The 21289-nt window shown below is 42.2% G+C and overlaps 1 protein-coding gene across 2 annotated transcripts in view; it reads left to right on the top strand.

Annotated features, from left to right (window-relative positions):
• The window catches only part of LOC131664796 (uncharacterized), a 130405-nt gene that overhangs the window by 13140 nt on the left and 95976 nt on the right, over window positions 1-21289 (top strand). For both annotated transcript variants that reach the window (XM_058936170.1, XM_058936171.1), the window contains one exon: window positions 2198-5131. In XM_058936170.1, the coding sequence (XP_058792153.1) occupies window positions 2303-5131 (2829 nt within the window). In that variant the 5' untranslated portion in view covers window positions 2198-2302. The remainder of the gene's footprint in view (window positions 1-2197; window positions 5132-21289) is intronic.

Below are 21289 nucleotides of genomic sequence, written 5' to 3'. Positions count from 1 at the left end.
TCTTATCTCCGCGCAATATCAACTGCAAAATTCAAAAGTATCTGGGGGTATATCCCTTCATAAAGAAGATTAAACCACGGAGGAGGAATTTCTGTCGATAGGCTCACTCAGTCGCGTGCAAAAGGGTGCTCCGTGACCGCGCGAAGTATACATATACATGTGTGTATCTCGCGATCCGATCTAAAAGTAGAATTTTCAGGGCCCCGCGGCTGAACACGAGGAGGAAGAGGGCAGAGAGATCCCGAGGGTGCGCCCACATACAGAGTGCGCGATTCAATGCACTCGCTTTACATATACGTATATAAGCGCCTACGTTATCATGTGCGTCTCCTCTCTCGTTATTCGTTCATTCAACTTGCAATCATCAAGTGCTTCTTTTTATCTTTTTCCCCCTCGACACTCCAGGGACAGAGCTTTTCCGCGGATTTCGCGACGTGCGCTTGTGGGTAGGGTGCGCTTCTTCCATTGTGCGATTATTCTGGTTGTTACGATGTGCATACGCGACGTGCTACTTCGCAACGCTGTAATTAAGCCCTTTTTCGCTTGTTTTTATGATCTCCGCCTAGCGGCTGATGTTCAACGAGTGGATGAAACGGCAGCGAATTACACTCGATCCGACAGACCTTCTTATTTTCGATGAGAAACTGTTTTAATATTTATAATATCAACGCGGAAGTGAATGTGGAAACGAAATTTTCAAGTCCGCAAATATCAACCACAACTAGCTTTAATCCAATTCGTTTGTTTGAAAGCGCACTTAACTATCTGAAATATACCTTCGCGGATGATTCCTATCGATATAAATTTCAAACTCAAGCGTATGTCAAATCGAATTGCTAGGCGATGCTCGTAACTTTCACAAGCAACCAAAACCACTTTTCCTAGATCTATCATCGCGACGCGCGAACGGCTTGTACAGGTGAATGCAGTTTGTATTTAGTCACGTTCGTCGGCCTTACGCTGAGATCGGCAATATACTCGTGGATAAAATCGCTAATGACATTTCCCTGGCAAATTGACGCCTCGTTGAGAATATCAAAGGCGGCTCTTTTTCTGCAAGGTGGACCCTTTGATAATAATGGATGCGGATCACGGCGACAGCCAAGGTTTGAGGCATCGCGGAACGCTTCAACCAATAGCAGCAGTACAAGGGGAGAGCGAGAGAATAATTCATTCGCGTTCGTCCCAATTGTAACGGAAACTCTCAAGTGGCTAGCTTTGGCCGTAAGTTCGTTCAACTGACTGGTTCTCTCTTCGTTTTCTTCTACTAAGCTGGCACTCTTGTTGCTCCTCTTGTTTGCTGCCGCCGCCGCTGCCACCGCAGCAGCAGCAGCAGCCTGTGTGTGTATACGTATCGAAAATACAGCGCGCCGCGCGCGAGAAAGTATCGGCTGCTCGTGACCAACACTGTGCCGCCGCGCGTCGAAGCCGTGCCTTCCTGTTCCTGTCGACGCGCTCGCCGCTTTACATTTATTTATCTGGACGTGTATACGAGCGCCTGCTCGGCTGTTGCTGCTGCTGCTGCTGCTGCTGCTGCTGCTGCTGCTGCTGCTGCTGCTGCTGCTGCTGCTGCTGCTGCTGCTGCTGCTGCTGCTGCTGCTGCTGCTGCTGCTGCTGCTGCTGCTGCTGCTGCTGCTGTTGGCTAGCGCTTATTTTTATGACTGCGCGCAAGGTGACTCACCAGCCCAGCACAATACCTATGCAGGCTCAACCTCGCCATTACCAAACACAATGCCTCGGCTTTTCTTCCTCGACTTTTACAGCGCTTCGAGGTGAAAAAAAATGGCGACGCGTTGCGAATTAACCTCCACTCAAGAGACACACTCGATGCCTCGTTGAAACGCAAGCTGTAAATAATCATTTAGCCGATAAATTTTATCTTACGAACGCGCCGTATTTTTTGTTTTTTCATTCCCGTACGCCACGCACCGGGAAATCTCTTTCTGTGAAGCCTACAACAATCCGAACCTAACCACTATTGTTCTTCTATTATCGACGATGGCCAGATCGCGAATACACAACTGTACCAATGACCAAGCAGCAATTTTTGCCGACTGACAAATGATCCCGAAGGCTCGATTACGTAGCTACTTTGAAAGCCAAACACGTCCCCCCGCATCGAAAGTGCAATGCACGCGCGCGAGCCAGAGTAGCCCACGAAAATTTTCACTAATACATTATGCGCCTTATGTTTCAGATGAAGGCGTCAGCGATGCCGAAAGAGCGCCGTGACCTTTTACGGCGTCACTTCCTGGCAGCAACGTCTCCGGTCTGAGCGCGAGCGCCACGAGGAGGACGTACGATGTATAGCAATAAAAGGCCAGAGCTGCCGGCGAGCCCAAGGGACTCCAGGAGGGACTCGAGAAATTCGCGAGCCGCTGCGACGATGTCCAAGTACGATCGGCTCAGCCCTCATCCCCGAAGAAGACTGACCAACGCGGCGAGAATCGAGCAACTCTATCACCATTTTCAAGCCCACTCGAGCAGCGACGAGTGTCTCACGAGGAATAAATCGAAAAGCACGAGCTCGATCGATACTCAGTCGGTCAACAATATTCTTGATGAATTTGAAGATTTGGACTATCGCAGATCGTCGGATCTCAGCGACATTGAGGTCGCTAATGCAGAGGTGACGAATTTCGAGGAGATGATGAATTTCCAAAAGCGACAAGCCTCCGAGAAGCAGAATTCGCGCATGTTTCGCTCGTTGAACAAAGTTCCGCCACGGGAGCAGCACAGCAGCGGCTTTGGGTCGCCAACGAAAATTAGCCGACAGACGCAAGTTCGACAGCGCTCACGAGATCGACTGCGCGATAATGCCAAACGACTACTATCGCCGCCGGACGAAACTCCGACGCGACACGAGCGAAAAAATTCAGCGCCCACTTTTCAGAGTTCCGAAGTTCGCGCGAGCGTTCGCTCGGCAAAGACGCAGCCTGAAATACTGCTGAGGAAGGGCGAAGTTCAGAAGAGAGTCGACGAGTGGCTGAGCCAGACGCGAAATCAAAATTGCGCTGGATTTACTACCAAGGAAAGTCGAGGATTGACTCGATCGAACAGCAGTGCCGAGCAAAAGAATTATCGACGACTGAGGCAGCAGGAGCTGCGATCGAGAAGGTACCAGTTGAATGTCTCGTCGAGCTACGACGACTTGACGCACGACGAACTCCGGACGGATCGCAACAGGGACAATAAAATTAGTGTTGGCGTGAATACTAACCGAGGAACTTACAAGCAGTACCTGGCGCTCAAGAGCAAGGCAAAGCTGCAGAAGCAGCAAGAGAACGGTAATCGGGAAGAGGGCAGAAACCGAATGGCTCTCCGATCGCGAGAAGCTAGTCCGGCAGCGAGGATGCAAGAGGACGCGCGCAACGACGCGATGAACTCGAGCTTTCGATCGTCGTCGTCGTCGAGACGAGACGAGCCGAGCGAGCACGAGCAGCGCCAAACAGCTCAGTGCTCGCAGCTCAACGAAACGGTGTCGGCGACGAGCGTGCGCGCTAGCAGAACGGCACGCGCCAGGCACCAGATGGAAAATCGCATTTCCAGCTTGGTCAAGGCCAGAAACGAAATGACCAGCGGCTCTCTGGAGAATCCGCCCGCGAGTATCGTAGCGGCACCAGCGTCGGCGGTCATCAGGCGCTCGTCGTTCAAGCGCGAAAGCGTTCGAAGCTCTTCGAAATCCAATGGACCCAGCGGCAAAGACGAGGAGGAACGTATCGCAGCTCGGTCCGGCCAGGAGCAAAAGATCAACGCGTCCGCGGATCAAAGTAGTGGAAACAAAACTGGGGAATCGAATCATCCCAGCGGCTCTGGCTCGGATCTGTCCCAAGAGGTTTACGGCTCGGTGAGCGCGCGCATCCGTGCGTTCCAGGACAAAAGCGACAGCCGCGTGCCCAAGTCGAGGAGCTTGCAGGGCTCCAACATTCTCATCGAGACGAGAAACCGATCTCCGATGTCGCCGAGCAGGACTGATTGTTTCCAGTACAAAGACTGCGATCGGATTCAGTCCACTTTCAAGCCTAATGTCGCCGCGCACAATCTACCGAACCAGGAACAGCAGCCCGCCAAGCGAGAGGTCGATGTGGCGACGAGGTACGTTGAAAAGATTTACGAGACCACCTTACAGCCCGAGGTCATTCATGCGGACAATTTGGAGGCGGTATTCAAACCGGGACGCACGAATTTCGTTTACGGCGAGAGAACTTCCAAAGATATGTCTCTCGCGACGACGAGTTTGCCAAAAGACGAGGGCAGCTCGAAGAAGAAAAATTTCAATGACAACGGCAACGACAACGACGGCAAGCAATCGGAGTCGAGATTCGACCATTGCTTGAAACTCCTGCAGCGCTCGCCGAGCTTCCGACTGAAGAGGTCGCACCCCGTGCAAAAGGATCGTGAGAATTACGCGAAGCTAACGCAATGCGAAAACCTCATGACGAATAGTGAGTTGAGGCCATCGAACAGCTTCAAAACCTTTCAAAGCAGTAACGCTGCCAGTGCACCACCACAACAAACCAACAGCGCATTAGACAATCGCGCCAGCGAAAACAAGGTAACGGCTCAGATAACCTCGCGTGAAAATCTCAACCGCGGCTCTTACGAAGCGAGGAGCACCTTGAAATTGAACGCTCTTAAGACGCTGAATGCTGACGTAATCGAAAACGAGAGGAATAATAGGCAGAATGGCATTCGATCGGCCGAGAGTACTCTAGTCAATCGTCACAACATCATCAACTCGAGTGATCTGTTAAAGAGTGGAAGCACATCGTCGTCGCTGCACAGTATGCCAGAGCACAAAGCCGAGAATGGTGCAGTGGTGAATGAAGTTCTGGTCAAAAATCTGCAATTCAAGCAGGACCTGCCGTCCTCGACGACGCCACCGCCTCCGCCACCACGCACCTGTCTTGAATCTTCAAGGAGACAAGAACCCGGCGCCCTGCTTGTCGAGCTGACACCTCTGCGCAATCGACCGCTCAATTACAACAGCGTGCTTAACGATGACTACGAGAAATTACACTCTCGCGATCATCAACGCGAGAATAGCAAAATTTACGTGACCAAAGAGGAGATGGCACGCAAGAAAATGATGGATTTGCTGAGGGACGGAGAGTTTGACTTGGTTAAAACGGTGAGTTTTCATTTATAATCATCATCATTACATACTATACTCGATGACATTTTTACAATTTATTTAAGTATTCATTGACAAATAAACACAATAGTTAGTCCTTTCTCGATCAAATTGATTTGTTCTTGAAACCGTGATTCCACACAATCGATTTTATAAATTAATGGCATTAAGACCAATACCGTTCTTGGACGCGCTCCACGAAGATTGTAAGCGTACCAGAGTAAGCGTTAAGAAAAAAAAAGAAACTTTAAGTGACACGTGAACTTTTAGCCGTGGCGCCGCAATTACTAAAGCGACGAGTTATACCGTTAATTAAGACACAGAAACGCACACGCGCGTACACGCACACACACACACACACACGCACACCGAGATGAGGTCGTTTCTCATTGAGTTTCAGCAGATACCCATCAAAACCGAGGCAACGTATAATTCCGTCTTTCTTATACGCGCGCTTCTCTCCCCCGCGCGCACGTGACTCAGCCCCATACATGTGCACTCAAAAATACACACATGCGAATGGATGATTCTGCGAGTGCAGTTGAGACGCCATGAAAAGACTAAATCTCGAGCAAATATTAGCTTTTTACTTGGCTTTCATCATCGCTCCGAGCTTGTTTGACGAACTCTTGCTCAAATAATTTGACGAAAATCACGACATAGTGAGTTTTAAATATCGATTTTCTAAGGCTTAAGAGATTGTCGAACCGGTTATCGCGGCTCCAGTAAATTCAAATCGCCAAGATGAATTCCAAATTGAAAAAGTTTAATTGGAAAGTATAAAGCAAAGTGGAAACTGCGAAACAAGGCACAGGTATTATCCTTGCGGGCAGGATTATAACTCGAGATAACTAAAGCATAATTGTTTCTTACTGTTTGCCTTTAATAATACGCGGAGCGAAAAGAATCCCGGCGATGAAAAAGAAAAAGAGCCAGAAGGCAGGGAAAATAAATGCGGTCTTTTTCGAGAATCATTGTTCGCGCAGCGCAAGTACAAAGACGTTGACAAGTAGCTTCAAGTCCCTCGGCGACGAGGACGGGTGTCTTGGAGCATGTACACGTTAGACGGCAATGACCTTAAAGCCTTGTGGCGCCCTCCTGCATGCGTACGTCGATAAGGCACAATGGGGCGAGCGAGGGCATGCAAGTTCAATTGTGAGCTCAACGAAGAGAGCAGAACAAGGGTGACGGGGGCGAAAAGATGCTGGTGCAGCTGCAGCTAGCAAGCGGGTGAGAGAGAGAGAGAGAGAGTAGGGGGAGGGGCGAAGGAGGGTGGAAAGAGGAGGATTTATGATTCGACCGTGCAGCCACGGCGGCTCTCCCAAGGCATTAGGTATGCCGCTCATGGTGCGCTTTAACACGCAAGAAAGACGTTATAAATTGTAGCCACCGACGTAATGGTGAGTTTCGCCGCTCTGGAGCGCGCAAGCAAAAGATAGAGAGCGAGCCAAGTCCGCCACGATTTTCGTCTTGACGACGATTTTTCAAACGTCCCTGCGAACATTCTCGGAGAACCTGCTGTTAAATAGAAATGCCATCAATTTGCTGGATCAAATAAACAAACCGATTCGCTTACTTTTTCCTCGTGCGCCGCAGCAGATTTTAATTTAGTACGCGTAAAAAGTATAACGCAACTTTAAACTGGCACTCAAGCCGAACATAAAAGACGGTTAATTGGAGCTGTTTCCCTGGTTAATTTGGTGAGCATCATTTTTGCATGTTTAGTACGAAATTACGGTGATAAAGTAGCAATTACAAAATCTCAGGTATACGTTAAAGAAAGCAATGAAAAAAATGCAACCACGATTGCTTACAGGAGTAAAAAGTTTTGAGCCGTGAGTAAAAGAACTCGTAAACTTGCAAGCTAGTTATTTTCAAGTGCCCAATATTGCGCGTTAGCGTAGTTCAAGGGAAAGCAGAGAGAGAGAAAGGCTATCTTATTGCTTTTAGAACGAATGCTCGCTGCAACGCGGGGTCACGCGAGCTTGAACTTATTTCGAAGAACGGCCAATAAAGTCAAATTTATTTAGAGTTTTACGAGTCGACGAGTGTCGCGCCCGTTCAGCACGATTCTTTTCGGTATGAAAAGAAGACAAAAAAGAAAGAACTAGGATTTACTCTTCGCGAGCGCGAGAAAAGTGGCTCTCAAGATCTTGCCGTTTCGCATTCAGCTTCGTAAAAATAATTAATTACCAGCTGCAAGCTCCGCTCATAAAGTCGCGTGAATTAATAAAAGGAGCTCTACGCTTGGCAGAAAAATGCATCACAAGCGACCTAATATTTCAATGCTGCAACTTTGCGAGCGAGCGAATGCTGATACTGAATTAAAAGCCAAATGCGCGCGCCGCTCGATGCAAACGGCAAATTTATGGCTCCGTAAACGAAAATGCAATATCGACTTTCTCTTTATTTTTAATTGTAGTATGAACACTGCTCAGTGTTTACTCGCGTAACTCGCCTCGTTACGCATGAACTTTCCGGTAGATTAATTAGCTTCAAATCTTCCAATTTCAGTGCGCGAATTATTCGCGCTAGATAACGTAAATATTTATCGGGTATGAATATAACTGTTCGCAAAGCAGTAAATAGGGCTCGAGCAATTGTTCAAAAGAACAAATTTTTTAAATTATTGTGAAAAGCATTCTCCTTCGTTTCTTTAGTGGACCACCGATGCATATATCTCACTTTAACACGGTCCAATAATAAAAAAAAAATAGAGAAGTAATGATAGTTGTCGTCCACAAAAATAAGCTGAAGATCAAGAGAGAGAGAGAGGGAGAGAGAGAGAGAGAGTAAAAGAAAAGCTATTGCTCTCTAAAAGAGCGAATGGAGGGACGGGGACGATGTAATACCCGCGCAGGAACATTGTCGTGTTGTTGTGCGCGCGGCGCTGTAATCAAGGAATGCGCCCTGCAATTTGAAATCCATTAAGCGTAGCGCTGTAAAGCTCGAGTGAGATGTGTGCGTAATACGTACGAGTTTTCGCTGGAGGCTGCCAAGTGCTCGGCACACTACTCAAGGTGCACGCATACGCAGGTGATACACACGCGCGTTGGCGCCGGATGACTGCAGCTACTTGAAGAGCTCATACTACGTGCAGCACTGCCTCGAGCCGCACTATAGTAGTTCCACACCAAATGAACGAACGACTCGCGAGCACGTACGCGCCCTCGAGTCGCGCGCCATATACTATTTTCTTTACGCCAGCAAAGTATACTGTCCGCCGGCCACAAGCTGAACTTCATTATGCTTCATTTCCGGACTTAGAGCTTACTATCCGGGAAAGCTCAGTGCAGTTTTGTCGGCGTCTCCCCTGAACCCAAAGACAAATTGAAAATGCGCGCAACCACGTATCTCTCGCGAGTTTGCCGTTGATTTGAGTGACAAGCGTACGAACACATGAACAATACGCGGACATTCTACCAAACAGTATCAATTTCTCGCAGCCTACACAGTGGCTCTATTCCACACTTGCCATTTGAAAACCCTGTGCCATGAATTTTCTTAATGCATCACCTCATTTTGCCATTCGCCTCTGTCGCCAATCATAATTAATCAACGAATCAACCAATCGGTACTCTGTTGACGCGCTGGAAATTGAAAAAAATGGAAAAATATATTTGTGCAAACTTGACTGGTGCTTTATCGATTGAGAATGTTTGCAAATATTTTTCATGGGTCATATACGTAAAGAGCCTAAACGGATTTGACTGGATGCTTCACAGTGAAAAACGGCCAAAGTAAATAAACTCGATTTCGTGAGCTGACACGTATTACTGTGTGTTGGCACGCAGTGCACGACTCTCGAGTACAATGAAGGTAAAAACAACAACAAAAAATAGGGCGAAACATCGGAAAAATCTTGATTTACGTATTATATGAAAAAGTGGAGTTGGCAAAGGTTTTGCCATCTTTTCAAAGATATTGATTAAAAGTTAGAAAGCTTGTGGATAAATGATTTACTGCCTGGTCGATCTCAAAAAACAATGTCACGCTTATATGTAAAGTTGATTCAGGTGCACGCTGTCGGACGGAGACAATGCATAAGGGCATCAGCCGGGATTTCAAGGTCGATAAATGTAGCGATATGTCGGTAGAGCAATATAGGCAGAGACATGACAAGCGCGCAGGTATAGAAAGAGAGAATGTCGAGCACGCGAGCCAATCCATGGTCGCATCGTCGAGGGTATTTCGATGGAGGACGACACACTCGCGCACTTCATCTGCACGTGACCTGCCATGTGTGTGCGCCACGACAGAGAAGAGGTAGAAGCGAGACTGCGACTATCGGGTACACGGGGAGGTGACCGAGCGAGAGAGACAGGCCAGGTTTGCTGCGGACGGCGAACGGTGTGTATAGAAAAATAAAGGGAAAAAGCGATCGCACGCACGCGGCACTATGGTAGACGAGTGCCTTGTTACGCACAAAGCTTAAGAGAGGCTCCGTGCGCTACGCGACAAATCTTTTGAAACTACGCGCTAAACGTTTATTGCAATTTTAAGCCTTTTCAATGCTAGCCTCGGACATCTTTATTGCAAATGTCCTTGTCTCAATGTTTTTTTTTTTTTTTTTTTGAGAAAGTGAATAAAAACTTGGTTGCAAGATTTTTTTCAATCTTTGATTTCTAAAGCTGTATAATTTCCCTAAAAACGGAAAACCAATTTAATGCTTGTAATTATACCCAGTTCATACTATATCGTTTCTTTTTACGAAAAGTTATTAGGAATCATCAATTATAAATTATGAATAATTCTTCTATAGCCCGGACTAACTTGAACAACGCGCGTGTGCAAAGCTTGATCAAGTCTCCCGTTTCCTTCGGAGTGGCGCTATCGTCAATGCTGTCATATTATTTTGAATTTTGTACTAGTTTGTATCTTATGAAATTCAGTTATATTTATTTGTGCAACATTACGTGAATCAAAATTTTCACTAATTGTATAGTAATCGAAATTATTTATTTTCTATATTCTTGCAGGCTCAGAATGATACACTTGCGAGCAAATAGGTTTCTGAAATCGTTTTCGGCTTTCCTCACAATTTCTTCAGGAATTTTTCATTTTTTTATGCTTCTATAAACAGTACAAAAAGAACTAATATCTCTTTTTTAAGATCTGAGGAGTCTTTGAACCACGGCGTCTCGGTACCTTAATACACTTATACCTTCCAAGTTTTCCAACGATTCTCATTTTTATTTATTTTAGCCACCATACTTAAAGCAATAACGTCGTCGAGTTACTGTGCCTTTGTGTCAAAAGAGTGTAAATCATTGCACAAAAGAGAGAGAAAGAGAGAGAGAGAGAGAGACGTTGAACTTGGAAACAGTCACTGTACATTAAGGCAAGCGAATGAAAGAAGCTGGTTGTCTCTGCGCTACTTGATGCAAATATCTTCTAGAGAAATGTTCGGGCACGTCTACGTTTCAGCTCGTAAATCGGTGTACCATAACTGATTCGTGAATATGTGCTTCTTTTTTTTCACTACATTTCAATGTTCAGACAATATGCGACGTAGCACACGATGTTGTCGAACCTGCCGCCGCCGCTCCTCTTATCGACAAGTTGATGCGAATAAAACAAAAAGCACAAGGGTATAACAATGCACGATAAAATATGTCAGCTATGCGTAGTATATGTGAATGTTCTTCTTCACAGAAATTATTGGATGTATCGATAATTGTCAAGTTAATTTTGACAATTGTTAGGAAATGTTACTCTTCGTTTTATTTTTCTGTTTCATTGTCGTAGAAAAGAAATCTATCCATTTATTCTGACGTACGAAATTTATTAACAAGTAATATATTTGCTCCGAATAATGTGAAAACACAGTACGATTTAGATAAACAGAACTGAAGCTTACGTTGAATACCTTTCCGCAATTTTATCGAAACTTGTTATCATATACTACGGCTTGACACTGTTAATTAATTATTTTTACTCGAGTTTCTTGGCGAGCTCGTATTAGATGGATAAGTTGAATAATGATATACTATTTATTTATAAAATATATCCTAAGCTACGAACACAAGCAAGTGGCACTGTAACGATGAATTCCAAATGCATCCAATTTAGTTATAAAAGAGCTGTCAGTCATGCTTCCAATATTTACTGGAATAAGCGGCAGCTTTATTGGTTTTTGTATCAAACTGTGTGCTAAAAAATATATCAAGCTTTATTTGGCGATCGAGCGAGCTTTTGAGAACTGAAATCATAAAACTTTTACGACTACCCAAAAAGTCAGGCTAATAAAAAAAAGCACTTTTCATGTTCGCCTAGTAGAGACTTTGTTACGCATCATACCAAATATGCATATAAAAATATCATTTGTTTTACTCCATAGCACAGTTATTTGATATGAAATTTTTACGACGTATAATTGAGTTCATCAGGCATTTTTGCACTAACGTATTTCCTCTACAAATTTTTGGCAAAATACGAATAACATGAACATCGAATAATGTTCGGTGAGCACATCGTAGGCTCATTTGAAACTGTGAAGGTGAAAAAATATCTAATTACCGCGAAGAAAGAAGAAGAGAGGAATCAAAGCGCAGAGAAAATCTCGTAAAAGAGTGAAATAGTACTCGGGAGACAATATACGCGAAAGATGCTATCTATCCATGACGGTGCGACTGCGTGAAGAGGAGGACGGAGACGGCAACAAAACGGAAGTTGTTTTTGGGTCGAAGACTCGAGGCAGAAGCTATAGCTGTAGAAGGATGCAACACAGAGAGCAGGAAGAGGCGCAGGGTTAACGCGCGCGCGGCAAGCCTCGAGAGGATATTATGTGGCCGCCGGGCGTTAGCTTGCACGTAGTGGGGGGACGCGAGAGACAGAGACAGTGAGATAGGTGTATATTTCGCGAAGCACTTGCAAGCTGCGCAAGTATTACATTCAACCCAGGAACTTTGCTCACTCTCTGCAAGGCGCTGTTCGTCGCTACTTTTTCCGCCCGTTCCCTTTGACACTGTTTAGTCCGTCCGTTGAATATTCAAAGGAACGATCATTTCATGAGTACTTCCTTTTTTTTACACGTGTATGTAGCCCACTTTGTTTCTATTTTTATTTCTTTGTTATACTTATTTTTTTCGCTATTTTTTTTTTTTGGCTTTCAAATAGTTTGAGTGATCGAGACCCATCAAATATCTTGCACATTGTTATATGTCAATCTGTCAATCTCTATTTTTTCAAAATAAATGATCACCTTAAAAATTATATAAATTTTTAGATATTGTAATTCCATTCAACACATGTATAAAGTGAAATATGACAAAACATTTCGGGCAAAGTGGTGCAACTAATCGTCGCTCGCATTATCTCCACAGCACAGATACGGGTTTCACTCAGTTTTTTATAAGAATTTTATAAGAATTTCTTCCATACGTTTCTTTAAAATTAATACAATAATGCGCGAAGCTCATTAATTAAAAATTTGTCGTTGCTTTAACTAGCTCTCTCTTAATCGGTTGCATTTCACTGTTTTTGAACAAATTGTGTAAAGAATCTCAAATTAAGATTATTATAAGTTTTCAAAGAAATTCAGAGCAACATTCATAATAAAGAGCAAAATTCTCGCAATAATAATAAAAAACAGTTAGTCGCATTTGAATCGATGTAAATGAGGCTCACGTGTTCTCGCTCGCTTGGGTGTATACGATAACGAGTAAATTATAAACGAATTGCTCGGAAGCACGACAATTTGCCTTCCAATTAAGGCTGCTTGCACTTGAGGTGATTAAAATTGTCCCGCTCTGGCGTCTCTGTCTCTCTCTTATGTACGTAATATTTTTTGCAAATAACTACCCGCGAGAGAGGCAACGACGGCGCTGCTACTGCTTGCATTCTCGGGGGCGTCACGAGGCTACGAGCTTAAAAATAGTTTCCAACCGGTTGGCCGGACGCACGCCAGCGAACTTGCACTTTCGCAGCGAGCAGCATCAGGAAAGGAGCTTGGAAAAGGGAAAAAATGAGCGAAGGAAAACAGGAGAAAACGAAACGTTAAAAAGTGGCTGCGAGTGGACTTCTCTGTCCCTGTCTTTCCATTCGCCAGGCAGCAAGCTGTGCTTGCGAGAGAGAAAGTCGAGGATTTTTCGAAATGCTAATCTACTTCAGCTGCAGCTTCCGCGCAATTTCGCTTCATCTCCGATGTCGTACGGACTAACTGCAGCCACGCGACTACGGTATGCAGGTTGTGTGTGTGTGTGTGTGTGTGTGTGTGCGCGCGCGATGCTATTATGGGAATTGGAGAACTGTCCGCTGCCCACGTGCTTGGAATAACGCAGGCCATGCGTAATTTCCCCACAGAAGCCAGCCACCGTCTGTTTTTCTAAGCGAGAGAAGCTAATCCTATTTATTTCGCGCGCAAGCTCCCGACCGCCGCGCCGTCGAGCTACTGTGTGCAGTACTCGTCTCGGATTTTCAGGCTGGTTATAAATATTGACGCTCTCCCTCGCTTGGCCGCTGCCGTCGTTTCGACTCCAGTTTCTCTCTCCACTGCTGCTGCTGCTGCTGCTGCTGCTGCTGCTGCTGCTGCTGCTGCTGCTGCTGCTGCGTGCGGTTTTTGTACTCGGCAGGCATTGTCTAGTGTATCTTGCTTCCTCCCGGGGCTCTTAATAAGATGCTCTTAATGACTCTGCAATTTAATATTTTTCTTAATACTTAGCCAGCTATTTTAGCCAATGATCCGTGTGTACTAGATGTGGCGAGCTTTATACGCTCATGCCTCGCGTATCGCGCTAACTTGTCAAGCAAATTCCATTCGGCTGCACAACTACCGGCACTCATTTATTCCAGCTCACTTGGCTATCGCGTATACTTTGGCTGCAAAAGTTTTTAAATACACCGTGTGCCATTGAAAGGATCTAGCACAATAAAATCTCTGGCAATCTGTACGCTTAAATAAATTTTCTCGATACAAGATAACAGCAATTGCAAACACATTGTTTTCTAATAATGATAAATTTTCTCGTAACGAGAAGTTTTTGCAATGTATAATGACGGAACGGAAGTCCTCTTATAGCAATTAGATATTGTACAAGAAGAAATATTCTTATTACTAAAGGATCTTCTGAAATTTACTGTCTTTTTGGTGCTAGACTATCATTTTTTGGTACCGTTCAATAGTTTGCTCTACTGTTTTATCATCGATCAGCGTTGGAGAAAAATTGATTTCTCGAAAAATTCAGTTTTCCATGGCAAAAGTTGCGAGCAGAAAAAGATGATAACTGAACTCGTGTTGCTTTCGACGGAAGCAGAAAACGGTGGAAACTGCAAAAAAAGAAAAGGTCGATGTAGAACGAAGTGAAAACGCTTCTGCGAAAAAGGATTAAGTTACATATAAAAATACAAGGCGAAGAGAAACACGTGCGAGAATACAAAAAAAATTGTTTTTGAAAACTGCAAAATCATTGAAAGTTCATACATAAAATTTGTTAAGTCTTGATTGATGGATCGAGAATGGTGTTTATTATTTTATTCTTTAACTAACGTCCTACGTCTCCATTCGATGTGGTGTTAGGCCTTACCTAGTTATTGAGCCTTGTGTAGTTGCGCCGCTTATCTGTTATCCTATTCAATAAGGTTAACGATATTGAGAATGAGATAGTATAAAACTGAAATTAACTGTTCAGCTGTCGCGCGTTGCCAGCCGACTGCTGGAAACTTAAAAATCTATACAGCATCGTTATATTGGTGGCATAAAAGTGCCAACATAAATAAATATTTTTTTCATCATGGTTAATATAAATGGCCTAGCTACACAGCGAAATCGACACGTAAAAGCTTTAAATAAAGAAAATCATCAAGAAGCGACGAGCTGTTCCCGAGAGTGGAATTGAGAAGAATTTTTATCGTTCAAGTTCTTGCGCGTCTCTACAGTCTACGTTCTTAAGCGCAAAACTTGAAATATAGGAGACACGGACTCGTCGTTTTATGAGCAAAATTTTTCCAGAAAAATAAGGAAGTGTTGATGCGATAACAATAAAGAAACTAGGCCAAATTTTACCACTTACAAATTTAAGAAACATGCTACTAATGCAAAAATACGAAATGAAACATTTTTTTTTCCAAGAATAAAGTAATGTCTCTACCCCGAAGAAACTCGCAATAAAGAAAAACGTTCTCTTGTATATATTAAAAAGAACTAAGCCTATCTCACTGCATAGGATGAAATTTTGAGAAAGAGATTCTTCGAAGTAACAATATAATAACGGAGAAGCCACGAAGTAACGGTAACGTAGATTCTAGCCATATAATTACGAAATTCCTATGGAGCGTGCGCCCGCGCGAAAGTACTTCTTCTTGACCGCAAGCACGCTCGCGCGCGCGAGCACTGGCTAGGTACTTGAATCGCATGGCCACGAGAGCGTCGAAAATTTATCGGCATGAGTACGCACGTGTGCAGCTTGAAATATCAAGCGCTTTTTATTTAAGGTTGTTCGGCGTATTCTCCACGTTCGTCGCGCAAGAAAAACAGCAACTGCGCGTAAACGAGCTTAGCTTCGTTTTAACGGACCAACCCGCTCACCACGATCCCAAACAATGGCAACCCTTAATCTTCATTGTGCAGTGCAAAGTGCTACTTAAAGCGAAATCGCTGTGGCTTCCAAGTATACCACCTTTGTGATTCATTTTGTTCATCTTACTGCAGTATGTTCTATTTGGATCTCAATTACTCCTTCGTATTGCTGATTCACTAAACAATCAATTTGAGTGTTGCGACTTAGGTTATTATTTCAATTGAAAAACTACAACAGTTATAATACATCTTAGAGACAAAATAACTCCATTACGTAATTAAGATAACAACTTAAAGTCATTATACTCTTTATGAACCGACTACAAAATCTTAATCAAAAAATTAATAAGTTTTTGTGGTTATGGGTAATAGTCTATGCTATACAGGTATTAGATATTAAACCAATAGTAATCATTCCCTGAAAACTACATTAATCTATAGTATATTTTGCAACATACTACAAAGAATGTTGGAGTATCCTAAAATACAATTTTTATTTTATTTCAAGTTTCAACTCTGTTCGAGATTTGAAATGCATTAAAGCTTTCATACTTCAGTAAAGACTTATTTCAGTAATAATTTTGAGTATTTAAAGTTTTAAGTTTTCGAGAGTACATTTTCTTTTATTTTAAAAACAAATACTATTTTTTTCTGTACATATTGAATGTAAATTAGTAACTGATGCTTTTCTTTAAAGATCCCGTGAAGTCGACTTTTAGCCTAGTCAAGACTGAGAAGCGCTCGTCAAATTGCAAAAGCTCGGATACTTGGAAAGATCGAAGCAGCTATTAATCTATAGTTACCATTTATCTGAGATTCAATTTCGTAACGAAATATGCAACATTGCCAGTATTAGAAAAGCAGTGGAGCGATGCCAATACAATACTTGTGCTTCGAAGCGAGCGTTATGCTTAGTATTGATTATCGGTGTTAGGCGAAATGTAAATAGTACATGTAATAATACATAATACGGCTTAATTTTCATGGTTCTGTGAAGACCTTCTGCAAAAAAAGACGTACAGACGTTCCGAACTACAAATATGTTCGGAATTATTGTAAAACTGCATTACTTACAAAGATTTATATATTTCAATTTAAAGTATATATTCAAAAAGCTAATGGGCATTTTATATTTTATTGAAGTCAAATTCCAACTGTGTGACGAGCTAGACAATCTTAAACGTCAAAATTTTTCATTTTACAAATAGAAAATTAGGATGATGGACAATTTTAGATTAAAAATTATTATTCTGATTATAATCCAATTTCTCCGAGTCAAAAGTGGAAAATAATTTGAGCTTTCCTTTCATTTTACAATTTTTACTCAGAGATATCGAATAACAACCACAATAATTATTATGATGGATCAAATAACGAATAACAAATACCGTAATTTGACTAAAAATATAGTGAAGTTGATGAAACACAACTTAATAAAAACATACTGCTCGCACGAGTTAAAAAGTGAAGATAAATCCACCGATGAAAACCATTCGATCTTTCGCAAATATTGGCTTTAATGTAACAGACGTATTTCAGTAGGCGAATTAGGTAGATTGGAAAGTTGCCGAAGGGCATTGAGTACCGACGATGGCCCTATAGCAAGTCCGTAGTCAGAAACTCGACGCTGGGCAGCGGCTGGCCACATGATTTTCACAATGCGATCACTTTCATCGTCCATTACTATTCTCGCACTCTCGTTCGGTTCGCAGCGCGAGCAACGAGGAGAGAAATAGAGTTTGCAAAGAGAAGCTCATTTCCTAACGCTTCCTGTAAATGCCAGTCTCTATGTACCGACCGACTGCAATTTAATAGACATCAACTCGAGGCACTCCGCATTCGCTCGCGCGCTACAGCTCGACGTAGCAAAGTTTATTCGGTTCGTCCGAATAATGCTATTGTTTGGGCCAACGCCCGAACAATATTTCGGTATTTGCAGCGACTGGATTTTAGTCGCGCGTGCGCGCGCTCGATTCGCAAAAGGCCAACCGAAGGCGAGAGTAAGTTCATCGCGCCTCCCTTCGTAGACACGCTAAGCTTCCTCAACAGACTACTGCAATTTATGTCTTGTGAAAAAGGAAAAAAAAAAAAAAACAGGTAATCTTATTTCATAGACTCGGAAGGAAGTCTTCCCAGATTTAGATCAGACGATGACACGCTTGGACGCTCGAAGATGTAGTTTCACCCGCGCACACCGAGAGAGTCACCCAGAGAAATTGAAATCTGGCACGCGCAGCAGACGCAAACTGCGGTCTTCTGTCTCTGACAGTACCATCGGCTTCTTTTTCTATTTATTCCTTTTCCCTCGACGCACTTCCCTCTCAGCAAATCACTTTAACCATTTCTATTGATAATCAATTTCGCTTACGTTATTATAAATTGTTTGCAGTCACTCTAAACATTTTGAGATAAAACCAGCCGAGAAATTTAGACAGGATCAAAATTGCTCCAATAATTTCATTGAAAATATTGTTTAAGTTCAAGCGATTTAGTTTGAAAGCTTACAACGGCAATGCCAGTGGCAGTGTAGGTATATGCACTACGTAGTTGAAAATATCGAAACTTTGTAAGCAGCTTAAGTATAATGAGAACTTTCACACTGTCGAACAAAGTTTCGGAATGAGAGCCTATTTGTAAAATGCTTGAAGCAAATGTATCATAGATGCATTACACATGAAAATTCCAACGCATAAGAATTGTGCTCAGAATTGAAAGAGAGTTTTTTTTATTGCATTGCGTATGTCATAGGCATTCGAAACAATTTTATTCCATTGTCATCAATATTCAATTGCAATAACTTTGTTCAAATCGCACTTTTTATAGCACTATTATTAAAACTAATGCTATGGGTAACTGTTATTCGTCATTATATATAATTCAAGTAAAAATAACATTAACGAACATAAAAGGAACATTAATGTGGAATATTACATAGCGTGACAAATAAACTGAATTTACTTACTGTAGGAGTTAACAGAATATATTGGTTGGTGGGTGAATGAAGACAATGCAATAGCTTAATATCAAATACGAATATCTACTGAACTGTAATCAACGTAGGCCATAAGATCATAAAAAATATATAAAATGTGCTTTGCTAAGGAAACAGAACATCACAGTGTGTTATTTTTTCATTGGATACGATAACAAGTCAGGTTGAAGTAACTGTGGAAAGAGAATACAATGTAATATTTGTTATTTCATTGGAATATTACATGTAAGCCTATATATATGTATATATAAAATGAAATCCGAGACATATACGAGTATACTGCAAATATATGTATGTGTAGAATTTGGCGTGTCAATTTGGTGGTATATATAGTGTCGTCGCTGAAGCTTGACGCCGCGTGAAAATGCTTGTTGCATACTCGCTAGAACTGCCGTTGGCTCAGGGATTACACAGTAATTATTGTCGCGCAAAACGTCCGGTGCAATGGCAACATCGTGAGATATGAGGCACGTTGTAACGTGGCCATTGCCCGTCTGCCTACACACGCACACACACGCAATTCGGCTACCACCCACTTACATGACCATTACGCTCTCATCGATCCACGTGTTTGCATTAACATAATTATGTTAATGGCTGCTGCCATGCTCGTCTATTTAGTTTCAATCTTTACGCTGTACTTTATAGATTATCGAATGAATTATATCTTGTTAACCAAAGACTCGTCCGCATTTATGACTCTTGTTTATGATGCTAATGATGGAAATAAATACTTATATTGACTTTCCATTAAACCATATATTTTATGTACACATTCGACTTCGTTCATGTTACCACCTCTTTGCTTAGTCTGAAAAGAGACGCAAATTTTTATCTCAGAACAGTTGAAACGTTGCCTTGTAGTTAATAAAATATATGGATTGATTAAATGCTAGTATAAGTATATCTTTTATCCAAAACGTATTTATGATATGTCGATAGAGATTCGTTTAAGTAAAAACGGATCGAGTTTGGTCAGACATACAGACATTTCATTTCCACAATGGTAGCTTGTTTCATACAAAACTTACTCGTTACAAAATAGATAATACGTGATATCTACTTACTTTATGAAATATATGGTATATTTAATAGTACTACTATACTATATCAATATATTATTACGTAATTTGTATTGAAATCACTTGTACAATATTCAAAAACCACGTATCAGTTACAATATGTTACCTGTAAGTGAAGTAATTTATCTGGTTGTTATTAAATTCAATATTTGGTTTATTCAGCAATACATCGTACCAATTTATGAATAATATTTGCGAATAGAATGAAATAGCGAAAGATACTACCATACTTTGGAAGATTTTATAATTGTTACTAGAAGAAAACTGAAATGAATTATAGGCAATTTCGATTTACGATAAGATAATTCAAACTTACTTGTATTTACATCGAAATTTGCATAGGATCGAGTGACGAGGCTCTAGCACTCCCGAAAGAGAAATGAAGGTGCATAAATTATTGTTTGAATTTGCCTTAAATTCTCGTCGTAATACTCTCTCGCCTGCAAATCATTCGCGAAAAAAACAACAATGTCTTACAATAAGATCTCGCGCTTTCAATTCATCTAGGCAATGTCTGATGGGTCAGTCTGTCGGAAGCAAAGGAGGTTCTATGTCGCGAGAGATAAAAGAGGAGCTCAATTCGAGACAAAGTCACGTGCATCAGTCGTTGCCACGTCGGAAAGGGAAAAGCGCATTAAAGTGAAAATTGTCTTGGGCGCCACTGATGAAAATCCAATGTAAAGTAAAATGGCTTGTGCGCGGGGCTGCAGAACTGTTTGCCAGTATCTGTGCCGAGAAGCGAGTAGCTTGGCGAGAGAAAGTCGTTCTGTCGGAATCGAGGCACTACTACCACTAGCCAAGTCGCTTCGCTTTCCCGCGGGTGTTGTCCATCTCATTTTCCATCTCGTGCAGCTTTTGCGGCAGCAGCCTTTGCGCGCGCGTTTCATCCATTTATCCTGGAATGAGACACTTTTCTCCGCTGGACGATTGTGAGAAATTTGATTTGAATTCTTCTTGGCGCACTTGATAAGGCACGTCGACGTCTCGCTCCGCACGATTCTGATTGGTTCGTTTTCTACGCTAAAAGGAGAGCCAAGAGATTGAGTGGTACCCTCCGGACTACCTTGTCGACAGGGATGGACACCAAAGTACTATTTCATCTTCTACTCCCACGACTTTTTATTAATTCTTCAATTCAATTTTATATTTAGCTACTTTTTCTATCAATAAATCACTTATATTTATTAGATTCTAATATTGACATATTTCACATTTATAGGTATTTCATCACTAATGATTGTTTTTTAATTTCTTTTTCAGGTACGTACTATTCGTCTCGTTATTAAATCAAAAGTATGTGAGTAAATTTATTTATCACGATATTTGTAATGAAAAATTTGGATCTGAAATTGATCACATCAATTACACTATGCATATATTCTCATTTGATCATCAATGATTTGAATTCTAATTATCATAACTAACATAAAAGTACTCTAATCGAGCTTTCATTTGTACAAGAAAGTTCTACAGTCTGTACTAGAAATACGACATTTTAATTGCAAAACCTTTATATAAATATTCTGCAGTCGAAGTACGTACTCATTCGTGAAACCGCATACTCA

Source organism: Phymastichus coffea, unplaced genomic scaffold (assembly GCF_024137745.1).
Source record: "Phymastichus coffea isolate CEN01 unplaced genomic scaffold, Cenicafe_Pcof_1.1 PCOF00045, whole genome shotgun sequence".
Taxonomy (NCBI): domain Eukaryota; kingdom Metazoa; phylum Arthropoda; class Insecta; order Hymenoptera; family Eulophidae; genus Phymastichus; species Phymastichus coffea.
Note: the sequence above shows the minus strand (reverse complement) of the source record. Positions and strands in the feature narration are given on the sequence as shown.